At 41.5% G+C, this 18865-nt stretch overlaps 1 protein-coding gene across 13 annotated transcripts in view; it reads right to left on the bottom strand.

Moving 5' to 3' along the window:
• The window catches only part of cnot1 (CCR4-NOT transcription complex, subunit 1), a 239717-nt gene that overhangs the window by 112431 nt on the left and 108421 nt on the right, over positions 1-18865 (bottom strand). For 6 of the 13 annotated variants that reach the window (XM_085990940.1, XM_085990937.1, XM_085990934.1 and 3 more), the window contains 5 exons: positions 15880-16002; positions 14007-14158; positions 9568-9727; positions 6589-6790; positions 2033-2176 (listed from right to left, as the gene is read on the bottom strand). In XM_085990940.1, coding sequence (XP_085847066.1) covers positions 2033-2176; positions 6589-6790; positions 9568-9727; positions 14007-14158; positions 15880-16002 — 781 coding nt within the window. The remainder of the gene's footprint in view (positions 1-2032; positions 2177-6588; positions 6791-9567; positions 9728-14006; positions 14159-15879; positions 16003-18865) is intronic. The other 7 variants (XM_085990936.1, XM_085990942.1, XM_085990944.1 and 4 more) reach the window with 3 other exon arrangements.

Here is an 18865-nt window from a genome sequence, read left to right as displayed (position 1 = left end):
CAGACACGATGGGTCGAATAGCCTCCTTCTGTGCTGTAAATTTCGATGATTCTCTGATTAAGGGATATAGAACCAAAGCGGGTGAATGGAGTTGAGATATAGATCAGCCATGATCTAACTGAATGGCGGAACAGACTCGAGGGGCTGAATGGCCTATCCTGTCCAATGGCCTATGTTTCCAATGTAGATGCATATCTTGCTGGCACCTACAACCAATGATTAGACCTTGCGTGAGGTACTGGAGGGCAACCACCACCACCCATGGAGCCAATAAAGGAGTCAAAGTCTTTATAAGAGGAAAACAAGTCCACAGTTAAAGATTGCTGGGTGAAAATTAACCTTGCTCTTTTTTTAAAACATTTTTAGGGCTTTACAGTTAAAATCAGCTGAAACCAATTTCAAACACTTCCACTTGTTGAGAATGGTGCATTATGAAAGAACCACAACTTTTTGCAGACACTGGGATCTTTGACTTGATACTGCAGAGATTTCACCTTCAGGTGATGCACAAGTGAATAACCAGTTTGACAGAGCATTTTATTGAACTCTCAGCTAGGCAGAATAAAATAAGTTTAATATTTTCTTACATAACAAACATTTCCAGAAATGTATTACTTTTAATTTGTTGTATTTTGGTAGGATAGTCAAACAGAAATCAACCAGTTTTTAAAAAGCCAACTAACTTAACAAAAATTACTTAACAGGAATTCAGCCCAAAAGGAGCCTGTACAAAGATTGCAGGTAAATAGATTTAGATTTTCAATATTTTTCATCTAAATGAGTACCAAATTGGTTAGTATTTGTCAAGTTGTGTTGATTGTAATAATTGAAGATGAAAACTGTGGTGTTGATAAAATCCAACATGGGCTGACATTTCACAAACATGCAGACAAGCATTCATAACAGATACATGCATCCACTGGTACAACCTGAAACAGCGCTCAAATTAGGCTCAGGATAGGGGACGTCTCAATGTTACGCTCTTCAGCACTGGTGCAAGAGTCAACGAGAATGGTTCTTTACTATAAAATAGGTACAAGTGAAGGACAAAACTTTCCATTTCCCCCAAGCATCAATCTTCATCCCAGCCCCCCACCTCCCACACACACAAAATCTTGGTCCTAACCTCAAACTTTCTGTCTTCAGCCTCCTATATTGGTCCAGCCAAGCTTAATGCAAAGTTCCAAAGCAGTACATTCTTGAGCCCTCTAGTCCAAGCATTGACTTTGATAATTCCAGGCCTTCTAATTTTGCTGCCACTCAAAACGCTAACCCAGCTTTCTCGGTTTCAGGTGCTGCCTGATCTGCTGTGTACTTCTAGCTGTTTGGAAACTTTTTATAGCAGGATTAAGTCAGAACAAGACATCAAATGTCATCTTACTTTCAATGGCACTTAAAACACTTATAAAAGTTAAAAGTATCCAACTTTAAGGCGCTCTGCAGAAATAGGATTCAAAAAGTCACTGTGACCTTCCCTAAACTGCAGCCTCAGCCAGCCAATTACCCGAGTTACACACAACATGAGCTAACATAGATTCACATTTGTATTTTTCTGCTAATCAGGTCTTTTCAAAAGCTCCCCACATTAAGTGTTGGTGGGAATTACTTTCTTGTTCTCTATTACAATCTGCTCACTTCAGCTAAGTAATTCAGTAGTCACGGATACATACGCACAGGCAGGTCCGCAGCATACCCAATTTTAAAAAGGAACCCGGTATGATGATATGAAGCCTAAGCTGTGATGAGTGCACATCAGGAATCCGTTTGCTTTTTGATTCCAGTGCATACTGAAAATGTACCAGAAAAAGATCTGACCCGATTGACAACTTGCAATGGTATGTCAGAGTTTATAACAAAAACAGTACACTAAAACGGTCAACACTCAAAACCACTTTGATTCATTATCTAAGGAAACCTATTTTGAGCCCTGGTTGGGTGTATCGTCCTGTGAAGACTAGTTAGCTTTAAACCAAGGTAATGGAATAAGCTAGGCCACACTCTCACAACAGTCACAGACAACACAACCACTTACAAGGTTTCATCTTACTCTGCTGGAATGTCTGTGGGTTCAGTCCAGATGTGCTCATCTTTCGCTGTCCAAAGGGGTCACTGTTCACAGTTGGTAGTGCAAGTCCACCAGTTCCCATGCTAGTCAAACTCCCTGTGCCCAAGCCACCTGTAGGTATGAAATCAAATAAGGGTTCCATCAAAACTTGTTGGTGCTTTTATCAGCCTATCCTTATGCTCAAAAAGGAAGTTAACAAAGCTGCAAGTACAATATGTGCAAGAGTTTTTTTTTTGATAGCATCAGAACTAGTTCCATAACGCAGAATTCTCTTCACCACCTCCTTTCCTTTCCAGGACAATCCCTATAGCTAACACAGCATTCTTCAAACCGACAGATTGGATGCTTACATTCCAGAATACTGTGAAGAGCTTGACTTGTTCTCAATACATTTGTCAGCTGATTGCAATGATCTTCCCACCTCAGCAGAACACTTCTCCACAGGGGTTGTGAATCATGCACCGTTTTCACATTCATCCTAGCAGCTTATGACAGAGACCAGGTAATCTTAGCCAGTCATTGGTTTGTGGTGACAACTTTGAAACAAATCATGGCAAACTTTAAAAAACGGGCTTATTCTTGGGGAGCATGCTTGTTGATCTATAATGATATTCTTCATTTTTTCTCCAGAGATCGGTTCAGAGCTAAATAACACATCTTTCTTTTGCTTCACACCCCCAAAAGACACCCAGAATTTAGGGACCACTTATGAACTGTTAAATTTAATTTGAAGCAGTAAGTGAACATCTGGGGTCTGCAGAGCTCAGTACTTTTTCAAAAGTTACTCTCGCTGGTCAATGAGATGCACCCAGGACTTGGGAGAGTTTCTTATTGTTGATGTGAACGAACCAACCACTCCCAGGACAGCAGCCTGTGCAGTTCCTGCCAGATCACAGATAAGGGCTTATGCTTACTAAAATGAGAAGATGGCTATATTTTGGACCTGCACAATGAAATATGGAGGCCAGGAGACTTTTTTCCACATATCCGTTTTAAAAGAATAGTTTGATTGGATTACCTAAAGGCCCCAATTATATCAATTAAACTTAATCTGGGACTGTTGCTTTGTTCACACAGCAGTTAGATGGATATAAAACTTCAAAGATGGTGCAGTGCCAAGTACTTAAAATTCCTTCAATTATGGTCACAAGAACAAACTAAGCCCAGTGCTTTGATGTTGGTACTAGAGCTCCCCACGTGCAACAGACCCAGGTCGCATCAGGGACACCAACCAGTGTGACATTCACAGAATCACAGAATCCCCACAGTGCAGATAGAGGCCATTTCGGCCCATCGAGCCTGCACCGACACATATCCCACCCTATCCCCGTAACCCCACGTATTTAATCCCCTAACACTAAGGGTCAATTTATCATAGCCAAATCAACCTAACCCGCACATCTTTGGACTGTGGGAGGAAACCGGAGCACCCGGAGGAAACCCACGCAGACACAGGAAGAATGTGCAAACTCCACACAGACAGTCGCCCGAGGCCAGATTTGAACCCGGGTCCCTGGCGCTGTGAGGCAACAGTGCTAACCACTATGCCAACGTATTTAACCAACTTCTACAAGTGAACAGAGCCCTTTAATGCATAATGGTGTATCTTCCCATAATATAAAAGGCTCCAAAGCCTGCATTCCATACACGAGTACCACAAAAGTTGGACAAAATACACCAGACACCATTCAGAGGACTGCACTGTATGTTGTACATTTGCATGGGGTGGGTTAATCATAGATTTTCAAACTGGGGCCTTGAGGTCCCATCAGATTTCATGTTTCTCTATTTGTTGATATATTAACATTATTTCTACAGCATATTAATAAAAATGTTTTCTGCAAAATCATTTGTTTCCTTTCGGTAGCTCCTCTGTCCTGCAGAAAGTAGAATGGGGGTCCTGGGAAATTCAGCAATCACGGCAACAGATCCTCAGCACAGAAAACATATATTCCTCCAGGGCATAAAAACCCAAAAGGAAAAGTGATACAACCATGGCTAACAAAAGAAATTAAAGCTAGTATTAAGTCAAAGGAGGAAGCTTATAAAGTTGCCTGAGGATTGGGATCTTTAGAAGTCAGCAAAGGGGGACCAAGAAATTGATAAAGAAAGGGAAAATGGAATATGAGCACAAACTAGTGAAAAATATAAAAACGGATTGTAAAAGCTTCTATAGGTATGCAAAAAGGAAAAGACTGGCGAAGGCAAATGTAGGTCCTTTACAGTCAGAGACGGGAGAATTTATAATGGGGAGTGAGGAAATGGCAGAGAAATTAAATAAGTACTTTGTTTCTGTCTTCACGGAGGAAGACACAAAAAACCTCCCAGAAATACGAGAAAACCAAGGGTGTAACGAAAATGAGGAACTTAAAGAAATTATTAGCAAAAAACAGTACTAGCAAAATTAATGGGACTAAAAGTCAAAAAATCCCAAGGACCAGATGACCTACATCCTAGGGGTTTGAAAGAGGTGGCCATTGGGATAGTGGAGGTCATCTTCCAAAATTCTATAGATTCTGGAACGGTTCCTGCAGATTGGAGGATAGCAAATGTAACCCCGCTATTTAAGAAAGGAGGGAGAGAGAAAATGGGGAACTACATTTCACATCAGTAGTTGGGAAAATGCTGGCATCTATTATAAAGGATGCAATAACTGGGCACTTAGAAACTAATAGTAAGATTGGGCAGAGTCAACATGGATTTATAAAGGGAAATCCTGTTTGACAAACCTATTGGAGTTCTTTGAGGATGTAACTAGTGGAGTAGACAAAGGAGAACCGGTAGATGTGATGTATTTGGATTTTCAGAAGGCCTTCGATAAGGTCCCACACAAGAAGTTGGTGAACAAAATTAGGGCACATGGAATTGGGGGTAATATATTAGCATGGATTGAGAATTGGTTAACAGACAGAAAACAAAGAGTAGGGATAAACGGGTCTTTTTCAGGATGGTAGGCTGTGACTAGTGGGGTACTTGGACCCCAGTTATGCACAATGATTTGGATGAAGGGACTAAATGTAACATTTCCAAATTTGCTGATGATACAAAGCTAGGTGGCAGTGTCAGTTGTGAAGAGGATGTGAAGAGGCTTCAAGGGGATCTCAACAGGCTCAGTGAGTGGGCGAGAACATGGCAGATGGAATATAATGTGGATAAATGTGAAGTTATCCACTTTGGTAGAAAAAACAAAGGCAGAGTATTTCCTAAATGGCCAAAGATTGGGAAATCCAGATGCTCAAAAGGGACCTGGGTGGCCTTGTACATGAGTCACTGAAAGTGAATGTGCAGGTGCAGCAAGCCATTAGGAAGGCAAATGGTATGCTGGCCTTCATTACAAGAGGATTTGAGTACAGGAGTAAAGAAGTCTTACTCCAATTATATAGGGCCTTGGCGAGACCACACCTGGAGTTCTGTGTACAATTTTGGTCTCCTTACCTAAGGAAAGGATATACTCGCATTAGAGGGAGTGCAACGAAGGTTTACGAGATTGATTCCTGGATGGCGGGACTGTTGTATTCAGAAGAATGAGAGGGGATCTCATTGAAGCATAGAAAATTATTACAGGGCTTGACAGGGTGGATGCTGGGTGAATGTTTCCCTTGGCTGGGGAGTCTAGAACCAGGGGCCACAGCCTCAGAGTAGGCCATTCAGGACTGAGATGAGAAGAAATTTCTTCAGAGGGTGGTGAATCTTTGGAATTCTCTATCCCAGAGGTCTGTGAAGGCTCAGTCACTGGGTATATTCAAAACAGAAGTCGATAGATTTCTGACTAGTAAGGGCATCAAGTGATATGGCTATAGGGCCGGTGAATGGAGCGAAGGCAGAAGATCAGCCATGATCTCATTGAATGGCGGAGCAGGCTCGAAGGGCCTACTCCTGTTTCTTATGTTCTTAACCAAACACAGCACTCAATTTAAGAAACGCTCTCATCAAAAAGTCAAACAAGCAAAACACAAATTACTGAATGCAGCAGGTAAGTCAATACTGGATAGGCAAACAAGTTGAAGAGGGATGATGATTCACAAAGTAGTTCTTAATATGTTCAAAAATCAAGCAGTTACCACATGGTACATGAAAATGACATTAGCATTAGATCGTAAAATTAGCTCATCAGCCATATTTCTGTAACAAACTGGAAATCACCAACAGCTGAGCAGTGAGTGAGTTAGTCACTGCATGATAGGAACCAGTGTAATACCTCATTAGCTCATGAATGCTGCCATTATGAGGAAGTTCTTTCTCAAGAGTAGAACTCGGCATTCCCCTGCACCTCCATCATTTATACAACAAAGACAGCTAAAAGTTTTTAATTCATCGTATTGCAATGTGTGGAAAATTAAAATGCCACTGCAATAGCACTTATTGCAAGATCATAAACTAGCCTTACACATGAACTAAATTTGGTTATTTAATACTGTGGAGATAATGGAGTTATTGCTGCCTGTGTAAGCAATGCAAATGAAACATTTAACCACAGTTGCTTGCTGTAGACTGTCACACTAGCATTTTTGGGGTGGTCTAACCTGGGAGTTGGGAAGGAAGACCGCTAATTCCACTGAAAGGAGTTGTCTGGTTTGGTGTCGAGAGTGGAGGAAAGGCTTTTGCTGGTGATTGCGGGGTGTTGAATGCAGAACTCAGGTTAGTCGTGAAACCCTGCATACTCGGAGCGAGAGATGCAGCTGATCCACCAATCGTCAACGAAGCCATGCCAGACAAAGGGTCAATCTAAAGAGAAAGGATGGGGGTGGAAGGGGAAGAGAATGAAAAATCAGTTTCAGAGAGAATGTAATTAAAATTTAAACACATTCTTGGTTTATCTTAAGCTACCAAAATCCTTCTTAAAATGAGTCATTTTGAAAACGTGCACAATGCGAATTTTCCCACAGGTAGGGAAAAGCAAAGTGTTACTCTACGGTCTTTTAGTCAATCCTTCCCCCTCCACTCCCACCATGGCTAAGAAATGTCTGATCTTTAGAAGAGCAGCTTTATATTTACATTACTGTCAGTGCCCAGTACCAGCAGTAATGTAGAGCTCCACTGAACTCACGCGCCAGATCAAAGAAAACCAGATATGGAGAGTAGAGCAAGCAGGAGGAAAATCCCTGGGCATGAGAAGCCTGCATCATTGAATTTCCACAATTACATCTAAAGTATAGCTCTTGAGCAAATGGAAGGGGGCAGGTTGTGTTGCAATGCAACTGGTTCCAGGTGCTGTGAAAGATAGCACCCGATAACCGAGAGCATCTTTAATATATTCTATACCTGCTTGAACCAAGCTACATCGCTGAGGTGTCTGTTTTCACTACTGTTCGCAGGTACACAATAGGCAGTCAGTTCTGATTAAGAATCCCACCCAAAACTTAAACCTCTCTTCATCAAATGTTAACTTATTTCCAGTATTGCTAGTAATTTCGCCCCAAGCAGTTGGCTCGTTAGGTATTTGATGCTGGTTGCCCTCTGTAACACTGTCCAAATTGCTACTGTTCATTTGCGACCTCTGACAAGTCAGCATCTGCAGTCTATTTGGCCATGGGGAAAGGAGGGAAGCTGACCCTAATCCTGTCCTCATCAAATGTCTACACATAAGTTCCAGCAGGGCTCACATGACTGGGAACATAAACACTGGCCACCTTTCCACTCCCTAACCCAGGGAATGCGAGGCAGATTGATGTGCCTATATCACCAGCTCAACGGAGATTACCAAACAGTACAAACCGGGGGTCGAATCTGTGGCCTTGCTGGGTATTTTGTGGCTCAGCTTCTCAATGGAAAAATGCACAAGCAGCATTAATTTCTCTTTTTTTTCCTCTCTTGGTTGCCAATTGCACAAGTTCTCTCAGTAGTGCGTTTGTCTCCAACTGTTTTCTCGCTCTTTCTACAAGTCCCTCCTTCCATCTGTCCTCTCTGCTGTATGTGCCTTTCTTTCCCTCTGCATATCTCAACTTTTCCTCACATCCTAAAGAGACTAGGAGCTAGATGTGGGGCTCCAGTTGGCTCCTTACAACAAAAATAACCTCATTTGTCCATGAGTATGAAGGAGAATGGGAGCCAGGATGGACTGCACAACTATCTGAATGACTATTTTGCCCGTGTTCCACTGGATGCGCGAAATTTAACATTGAAAAGGCTGGTCCCGGGCTGTGCGGGACCAGCAGAGAGCTGCGAGGCCATCAGCTTAGGGGGAACGTTGGCCCTAACTGATACGGGGGGGGGGGGGGGGGTCAAAAGCTACTACAACAAGCACACTTTGGAAAGAAGCTGGATGTACATCTACAAAGGGCCATTAGGGTTTCCTGTTACTTTTACACTGGATCAAGAATTGCAGGCATGAATGGCACTGGCATGCCAAGCTAGTAAGCATGCAGGTGAGAGAAACTGGGGGCCCATGAGGGAACAAGGGCTCAGGACCTCCTTCCCCATGGAGTTCAGCTGTTTGTGGGGGACACAGGAAACTGAAGGTGTGCTGTACAGCAATGGTGTCAATTAATAGAGGGGGAAATGATGTGCTCCCTGTATCAAATAGGGAAATCCATAACTTCACACCAGAAGCACAGATTGCTCATGTTGACAATTCCAGATTTAACCATAATTATGAAATTCAACTTGTGGGTGGAAGTTACTGGGTTTAACCCTAAAATCAGAGGCTTACGAATATATTTGTATTCATGTGCTCATCATAAGCCAATGAGATATCTAGAAACAGATTGGCACTCAAACTTTTTAAAAAGTAGAAATAAAGAGACTGCTGGAAACACTCAGCAGGCAGTCTCATGTGCCTCAGGCAGCACCTGTAGAGGGGGAAAAGGTAGGGTTAACATTTTAGGTCTGATGACCCTTCCTTCCTGCCTCTTGCCACAGATGCTGTCTGATCTGCTGAGTGTTTCCAGAATCTTCTGTTTTTATGCCAGATTTCCAGCATCTGCAGCATTTTGCTTATTTTTTTCTTTTTAAAGTAGAGTTTAGAAAGCGCTTCCTGCTGATGCATAGGGCTGAATGCAAAGCGCCATGCGAAATTTCTCAATGTTAAAGACGCCATCTGAATACTTGTTTAATATCTAGTTGGGTGGATGAATGGGTGAGTAATAAAGCTGTAATTTCAGAGAAAAGTCACTATATTCAAGTGCAAGCGCTTTATTGGTGGCATATCAACCCCGAGATTAAATTACAACCTTAATATCTGTAAAATATAGTGTAAAACTTTGCCTTGAATATCTCAGTTTCACATCACTATCAATTACAATATAAATCCCACTTTAGCACAGGAAATCTCAAAATAAAGTCAGCCTATAAACCTATCATATTGCAGTCAAATAAACATTGAACCTGACATTTATACCATGTTACTGTGAGTTACAAATAAGCATACACTGTAATTTGAGCTTATTTTTTAAATATAATATTTTCCTAGTCTTTTATTAATCTACTTGCTTACATAAAACCAGGATTTTTCATTAGGTCTTGTGTAAAGAGTACATTAAGAGGACAATCTTGCTCCACTTAACTATTTGTACCTGTACAGGTGACATGGTTTCTATACTGCTGGTACTAGGTGCGCGGACCTTGGGCATTACTCCAGGAGGTGGCTGGCGGGCTTTGTTCATGACATTGCCACAGTTGGCCACCATCGTGAGAATGGTCTCTGACAGCTCCTGTGACACACTCCTATTAGGGAAAGGAAATGCAACATTATAATGACATTCAAGAATCAACCAACAACAGAAGCAATGCAACAGTGGCACCCAGAGTTACACAATGTCCCGAGAATCCAGGTTACCATTTACAATTTCACTTGTCAGGCAAACGAACATACTCAATAGTTACTAGATTATATAGGATATGATTGAGTGAAATATCTACAAATAATTTAAACTGAAGCCTAGTGGATCAGACTGGGGCATAGTTTAGGCACCAACATATGCAAGCCTAAAGCTAGTTCTTTCCTTCCTTCCATTAGAAGCTATTCTGAGGCTCGTTGAATGTTATTGCCGTCCAAAGCAATCATTGGTTCAAAGACTGTGCTGGGTTCGATAACAAATACAGTGAATCTAGCCGCCACTACTCTCTGTTAGCAGTAAAGCACTTATAAATCTGAGTTGTGCATCAAGTTGTATTTACATTGTGAAAATGTGAACCATGCCATAACGCAGCTTGCATTCAATGTACCCGTGTACTGTTAAAAAAGCTAGAACGGGGCTCGATATTCGAAACCAAACTTCACTGAAACGTGTACAGTAAAAAGAAAAACACTTGCATTTAAAGCTCATCACCAATTCTCCAACATCATAACCTGTCGCAGAACATGCATTTTCAAACAGGAAAATCATCTGAAAATGGTGTTGATACCACTCCCCTCAAAATAATGCCAGTTGTTTTTATAAAGGGTACAGGGTTTTCCTGTCAGCAAACTGCATTGCTACTTTGTAAGTCACTTGATGAATAACCCAGAACAGCTACAAAAGGCAACAGTGGCATTTGCTGCTAGAAACATTTCATCACACAAATGAAATGCCAAAAGGCAGGTGACATTTGGCGGGGCTTCATGTGGTTGAGTAAAAATTTTCATAGCAAGACTAGCAATTCAAACCACCGAATACATTTTCATACACAATTCAGAAATAAGTGCCAAATCACTCAATAGGTGAACAATTCAATTTAAACAGAAAAAAATATATACTTGTATATCCCTTTACCAGGTTATGCCTTTTAGTATAGTAATTCCTCTGGTGCATTAATCCAGTAACCTCTCAACACTCGAAGCCACACAAAACCCATGTTGTAGTGAGCAGCACAAGAGCTATAAAACAATGAGGTCACAGATTGCAGCACATGAAATATTCACTTTGTGCAGATTTTCAATGCCCATGAATGATGGACAATAGGTTTTAAGGCAGAGGGAACTTGGGCTTGGTAGCATTGGGGGGTTTGGCAGGATATGATAAGGGGTGTGGCAATTGGTGCTCACCAAGGATCTGTACTGGGGCCTCAGCTTTTCACCTTGTATAATAATGACTTGAATGAAGGAATGGACAGTTGTTTATCCAAGTTTGTAGATGACACCAAATTAGGAGGCACAATAAGTTGTGTGGGTGGGAGGAGGAAGTTACAAAGAGACACAGACAGATTAAGTGAGTGGGCAAAACTGTGGCAGATGGAGTTCAATGTGGGGAAGTGTGATGTCACCCACTTTGGATCAGAGGAAAGACACGAGAATCTTTTCTTAATGGGGAGAGACTGTGAAGGACCAATGGGATTTAGGTGTCCATGTACACAAATAACTAAAAGCTAGTGCAGGTACAAAAAGTAAGAAGAAAGGCTAATGGAATGTGGGCCTTTATCTCAAGGGGACTGGAAGTGATGCTTCAGTTGTATAGAGCCTTGATCAGACCCCATTTAGAGCACTACATTCGGTTTTCGGCACCGAAACTCAGGAACATTATATTGGCCTTGGAAGTGTAGGGGTCGCAAAATCCCCTCAGCCCCCGAAGATCGGGAAATATTAATCCACATCGTGGACGAAGACTTGTGATTTAAATTGTCTCTGGGTTGGACAATGTTTTAAAACATACCCAGAACCGCAAAAGGCTACGTTAAAAAGCTCGTAAGCTAGGCAGCACTTGGACACTGGAATCAAAGAACTTTGTGAAAATCGCACACTTTAAGATTGTACATTTTATTAAAAGATGTACTCTTGAGTTTCGGACTGTTTAAATTGCCCAGGGCATAAAAAAATGGCTGAACAGACCTCATGGAAACAGAATTTTAAAAGGCAGCAGAAAAGGACAGACAGGCTGTTAGCATATGAAAAGCTCAGCACTGCCCTGTAGTAAGTTTGAATGGAGCCTGAGCTGTCAGTCACCCTGTGGTATTGGGCGGGTCAGGTAACCTACAAGCTGCTTGTTTACACTGGGGAGTAGCCCATTTGAATCAGCCAATCATCGGACAGCAAGCACAATGGGTTGTTTACACACATCCATTCACTGAAATTGACTCTACTACGTGATGTCTCCATGTATGAATGGAGGAAGTTAAAAACCCTTCTCGTGTATTCGGACTTTTCGGTGCGAAATTGCGCACGGACCTTTTCGGCGCAAAAACAGCAGGGACTCCGAGGGTATAAAGATTAAGCCCAGGAAGTCCTCTAGGGCTTTTTGTCTCTTTTACTCTTTGGACTGCAGGTGAGCAAGGCTTCTGACCCACTAGCAAGACAATCTAGTGAGAAGTAAAGGGGTGGTAATTTAAGGGAAATGTTGCTAAGATTGTAAGATTAACATTGTAGCCATTTATCTCTCGTTTTTGCCGTCTGCCTTCCCCTGTTAAGCAATTTTACCGTGATTACTTTGATCGTGTGGTGTAGTTTCTTTAGTTTTAATAAAATTTGACTTTCTTGCATCCAGACCATTTGTCCGTTAATATCATTAATTATAAGTTCCTCCAGTCAGAACTGGAGGGGGGGGGGGGGGGGGCGAAGTTTAGCGATTCAAAACCGCTGATTGGAATTGGTCACAGTGCAGTGGCAAAGGCTACCTGACCAGGTAAATTACCGTAAGCCAGGTAAAGGATGCCCCCCTACAGAAGGGGTAAAGCGCAGATTCACCAGAACAATACCAGGGCTTAAAGTGCTAAATTATGAGGACAGGTTGCATAAATTTGGCTTGTATTCTCTTGGATTTAGTAGGTTGAGCTGTTTAACATGATAAAGGGATTTGATAGGGTAGATACAAAGAAACTATTTCCTCTGTTCCAGATGAGGGGTGCTCAGTATTGAATGGCATTATTAAAGGGGTTAGCTTGGATAGATTAGGAAAGCTCAAAGGTTCCTGACTGGGGCAGAGATTGCATCATATAGAAGGCAAGTGTCTTTATAGGTTAACACTTGGTCATGTGATCTCCTGGACTAGTTTCGATCGCCTGAGGGGAATTGAGTATTTTTTTCCCTTATTGGCCCAGGGTTTTTTGAGTCTCCCAGAAGATTACATGGCTGCGGAGGTGGGCATGAGGGAAGGAAGTAGTAGTTAGCTGTGGTGCTCCAGCCATCATGGTGTGGGGCAGGCTTGCTGGACCAGCAGCTCTTTTCTGGTCTGTCAATTTCCTATGCTCGTATGTTCTGGAGAGGAATCAAGAAAAAGGGGGCATAACCTTAAAATTAGAGCCAAGTCATTCAGGAATGAAATCAGGCAACACTTTTTCCACACAAAGGGTAGTGGAAATCTGGAATTCTCTGCCCCAAAAGGCTCTGGATGCTGTGTCAATTGTAATTTTCAAGACCGATATAGATTTTTGTTGGGTAAGGGTATCAAGGGCAATGGATCAATGAAGTTGAGGTACAGATCAGCCAGAATGCCGCAACAGGTTTGAGGGGTTGAATGGTCGACTCCAGTTCCTATTTTTCTATGGGTCTTTTAGAAGGAAGAGCCTGGTGACTCCCTGACCCTTGGAGATGTTAAATGCATCCCTTCCGCAAACTTATTTCTGAAGCACATTAAACCCAATACAGATAACACAAGTCAGCCTAATGAAGACTTAAGTAGTGCGCTGGAATGGCCACCATTGGTTTTTTTTTGCTGCGGTGCTCAAGCTTAGTATTATCCACTGTTCTATATTACAGCTACTGTAAAACAAAGAATTCGGAAATGAAAGTACAAACAGCAAGTTCACAACAACTTAATGGCGTCAAACTATAAAGGTGCATCCTTGTGTTACAGCATTCTCTTCCCTTGTTGCCAAAATAGCTCCTAGAGGGCAGCACTGCACAACAAAACATAACCTACATTCCTACTTGTTGAGGTTTGCTGGAAAGGCAGCCAACCATCATGGGTATGGATTTCCTTTCAATCATAACGTATCACTGGCTCACAAATAATTTACACCAGCAAGTGCCACTCAAATTTTCACAAAAAATGAAAACAATTAAAAAGACTTATTTACAAGGTGCTGTTCTTACCCTGCACAGGCCTGTAGACAAGCCAACATGGTAGCCAGTGTTTCTGGAGGCAGCTGAGCACTCTTGGGCTGTTCCTTTTCAGGGGCCAGTCCACCCATAATGGAAGGACACCGTCTCTTTAGGAACGTCACACATGCCTGGATAAATGATTCCTGTCAAAATAAACACAGTTGGAGGTTATCGTCCTATTCCAAGAGGCATAATCGGGTTAGGGAGACAAAACAATGGAGGCCTCACTTTTTAACAATAATTTTACTTCAGCCAGTAAAAATGACTTCACACGACCAGGCTCAATGCAAAATTATTAATATCTTAATTTCCGATTCCTCCCCGCCACCCCACACTTTCCGAGCATTTATAGAACGCCTTATCATGACACTCAAACATTCCAAAGAGTTTCAAATATACTGAATTACTATGAAGTGCAGTTAACAGTTTTAATGCATGTGCTTCCATCAGTAATTCTGACATGTGGTTACACCCATATATTGGTGAAGGTTGTCTATGTGCCGTCTGATCAAAGTGGATAAGCAGAAATACTTCTCCCAAGTCTTCGCCAATGCTGTTTTTAATCCAGCTACCAACTATATAGAAGAGCCCAGAGTGACACCTCTCCTATGCCATTGCAACTAGGAGAGATGGAAAGTGGCAGGTTAAAGGACTCAATATGGAGTTCTTGGCTCAAACTGGTACCTGGATTAAGAGCAGTATTGGCAAAAACCTGGGAGCAATCATTTCTGCTGACATAAGAAATTCAGAATTGCCCATGGAACAACATGTATTAAAAGTCTGTAAATACTGTTCAAATCTTGGATGCATCCCTGTTAACCCAACAAAAAACAAGTACAGAATAATGCTGATTCAGAAGAGTGCTTGTATCATGTGAAAGACTGGATATTTTTCTTTTCCAGAGATGATATCCCATTCACATTGCTGGACCTATTTTTTGTGTCATAGTACAAATAAATATTCTAAACACAAACTGCCTAATTAGTACTTTCACCGCCTCAAGCCATACTAGAACCAATCTGCGAAAGAATACAGGAAACAATAAACCCATATTAAATTCCAAATGCAGTGTTCCATTAAAAGCATAAAAGTTAAATAAACAGTGACATGAATCAGTCATTCATGAAAGAAAGACTTATGAAATAATGCTGAGCGGCCTACGGGTGGTGCTGTCCAGGCAGAGTATAAATACTCAGGCATGGGCCCAGCTTGCGCAGGACATTCTTAACAGGAGCTAGTGAAGGACACAACTAGACCTCCATATTGTAAAACAGTTGATTAAAGCTTTGTTTAACTCTTAGACCAAGTGCCTAGTAGTTTTCTTACATCAAACAGTGTTAACCAAGTACTCAATAAAGGTCTGGAAATACAACTTCCATTCCCTCATGGTGCTGACCACATAATTCCACTTGTTATCAGAGCAGCCCACCAGTGGGTCATAGCTTGAAAGTTATATCCCACTCATCTTCACACTGCATACCCAATAAGGGCCTGTGTTTGATGCAAAGTCCTCGGCACTCTACAAAAGTAGATCTATATCCCGATTGTAATTTTGTTTCTGGAATGGAGCATGATTTTCGATGTAAAATATCAGGCTGCAAGACAACTTGTCCACTGCATCAGTTACTGTACATCAGGAAATTAGACTACAGAAAATTTTATACAGCCTGAGGTTATCGGCAAGTTCACGTAAAATTGTTTTGTTGAGGCACTTTCATGGTAAATTTAAATCTGCAATAAATTCTAAGTGCAAATGAAGTACAATTTAATGATAGCAAACATTTCCCAATTTACAGCATACCCCATCACATTGAAATGCACATTACAGCATTTACAATTATAAAGCTTAGCACTGATAGCTTACCCCATGCTCACGTATTTTATCAGTTAACCATTTATCAAGTTTGAGGTATTCTCGGCGAGATGCAAGTGCAGCAAGGTCAATAACAAAGGCAAACGGTTTACCATTTAGCAGCATAGACAAGGCCTGTAGGGGGAAACAAAGGCAATCATACAATCACTTTATAACTTGGCTCCAAATTCAGGGATTTTGTAAATTACTCCACCCTTAAAATGATAGTTTCTAACATGGTAGCGTAAAACGGTGGTGACTACTCTTCAACTCTCGGATTTACATTCTGGTTTTGTTCAAATCACATCATAAACTACTGCACGCATATTTCCTCACTATAAAAGTCTTGAAAAGGCTCCTTGATGCATCAGCGGGTAGCTAATCCAAACAGACCAGCAAGGCTCCAGGTTCAATTCAGTCAATGATGAGTTAGTAAATCTCAGCCTGCTGCTTCAATGCCCTCAGCAACACTGGAATAGGGGTAGGAAGGGCCAAACAAGACATCAACCATAATTCTCTCTTCTGATCACCCTCTACTCCTGATGGAAGTGCAAGATTTGGCTTGACTGTAGCAACAAAGTAGTTTCCTGCCAACACTCAAAAATTACAATCTGGGCATGGTAGTGAAGGGGAGGAAAAAAACTTCAAATACATTTGGAAATATAAAAAGTTGTGTAATCCTTTGAACATTCATCCAATGGTTCATTGCAAGGAACTCCAGCAGGTTGATTCCTCGGATAGGATCTCTAACTGCTTCACAACAGCAGATGCAACATTATGCTGAAACTGCGCTAGCTCGATTACAACTGCACCCAAGCTAAAGCCCCTATTAAAATCAAGCTTACCTGCCCCAAGCATGGTCATTGAATCTACATATAGACTTGACAAACCAAATTTGCAGTAATAGTATGGAGGACGAATTCATGGAATATATGCAAGATAGTTTTCTAGATCAGTATATTGAGGAACCAACTAGGGAACAGGCTATTTTAGATCTAGTATTGTGCAATGAGAAAGGGTTAATTAATAACCTTGTAGTAAAGGGGCCTTTAGGGAAGAGTGATCATAATAGAATTTTATATTGAGTCTGAAAGTGATTTAGTTAAATCCAAAACTAGGGTCTTAAATCTAAAAGCAAACTACGCAGGTATGAGGGGCGAATTGGCCATGGTAGATTGGGAAACTACATTAAAAGGTATGATGGTAGACAAGCAATGGCTAGCATTTAAATACTACTAAATTTACAGCAAATATACATCCCTTTAAGGGACAAAAACCCCACAGGAAAAGTGGTTCAATCGTGGCTAAGAGAAGTTAGAGATAGTATTAGATCAAAGAGGCTTATAATGTTGCCATAAAGAGTAGCGAGTCTAAGGATTGGGAGGATTTTAGAATTCAGCGAAGGGGGACCAAGAAATTGATAAAGGGAAAATAGAATACGAGAGTAAGCTAGCGAGAGTCATAAAAAGACTGTAAAAGCTTCTACAGGTATGTAAAAAGGAAAAGATTAGCAAAAGTAAATGTGGGTCCCATATAGCCTAAGACAGGAGAAATTATAATGGGGAATAAGGAAATGGCAGAGAAATTAAACAAATACTTTGTGTCTGTCTTCACGGAAGAAGACGCAAAAAACTTCCCGGAAATAGTGGAGAACCAAGGTATTAGTTAAAAACATAGTACTGGAGAAATTAATGAGACTGAAAGCCGATATATCCCCTGGACCTGATGGCCTGCATCCTAGGGTTTTGAAAGAGTTGCCTATAGAGATAGTGGATGCATTGGTTGTCACCTTCCAAAATTCCATAGATTCTAGAACGGTTCCCGCAGATTGGAAGGAAGCAAATGTAACCCCACTATTTAAGAAAGGAGGGAAGAGAGAAAACGGGGAACTGCAAACCAGTTAGCCTAACATCAGTAGTAGGGAAAATGCTAGAATCCATTAAAGGATGTGGTAACAGGGCACTTAGAAAATAATAATAGGATTGGGCAGACTCAACGGGGATTTATGAAAGGGAAAACACGTTTGACAAATCTGTTAGGGTTTTTTGAGGTTGTAACTAGCAGAATAGATCAGGGGAACCAGTGGATGTGGTGTATTTGGATTTTCAGAAGGCATTCGATAAGGTGCCACACAAGAGGTTATTGAACAAAATGAGGGCTCATGGAATTGGGGGTAATATACTAGCAATCATTGAGGATTGGTTAATGGACAGAAAACAGAGCGTAGGGATAAACGGGTCATTTTCAGGTTGGCAGGCTATAACTAGTGGGGTACCGCAAGGATCGGTGCTTGAGCCTCAGCTATTCACAATCTGCATCAGCGATTTGGATGAGGAGACCAAATGTAATATATCCAAATTTGCTGATAATACAAAGCTGGGTGGGAATGTAAGTTGTGAGGAGGATGCAAAGAGGCTTCAAGGGGATAGAGACAGGCTAAGTGAGTGGACACGAACATGACAAAAGGAATATAATGTGGAGAATTGTAAAGTTATCCACTTTGGTAGGAAAAACAGAAAAGCAGAGTATTTTTTAAATGGTGAGTGATTGGGAAATGTTGGTGTTCAGAGGGACCTGGGTGTCCTTGTACACGAATCACTGAAAATTAGCATGCAGGTGCAGCAAGCAATTAGGAAAGCAAATGGTATGTTGGCCTTTATTACAAGAGGATTCGAGTACAAGAGTAAAGACGTCTTACTGCAATTATATTGGGCCCTGGTGAGACCACACCTGGAGTATTGTGTAGTGTTTTGGTCTCCTTACGTAAGGAAGGATATACTTGCCATAGAGGGAGTGCAATGAAGGTTCACCAGACTGGTCCCCGGGATGGGGGGATTGTCCTATGAGGAGAGATTGAGTAGATGCGCCCTACATTCTCTAGAGTTTAGAAGAATGAAAAGTGATCTCATTGAAACATACAAAATTCTTAAGAGCTTGACAGGGTAGATGCAGGGAGGATGTTTCCCCTGGCTGGGGAGTCTAGAACCAGGGGTCAGCC

This window comes from Somniosus microcephalus, chromosome 6, assembly GCF_052327205.1.
Source record: "Somniosus microcephalus isolate GS21.2 chromosome 6, FLI_Smic_1.0, whole genome shotgun sequence".
Taxonomy (NCBI): Eukaryota; Metazoa; Chordata; class Chondrichthyes; order Squaliformes; family Somniosidae; genus Somniosus; species Somniosus microcephalus.
The sequence above is the reverse complement of the archived record's forward strand: the minus strand, read 5'-3'. Positions and strand labels throughout refer to the sequence as shown.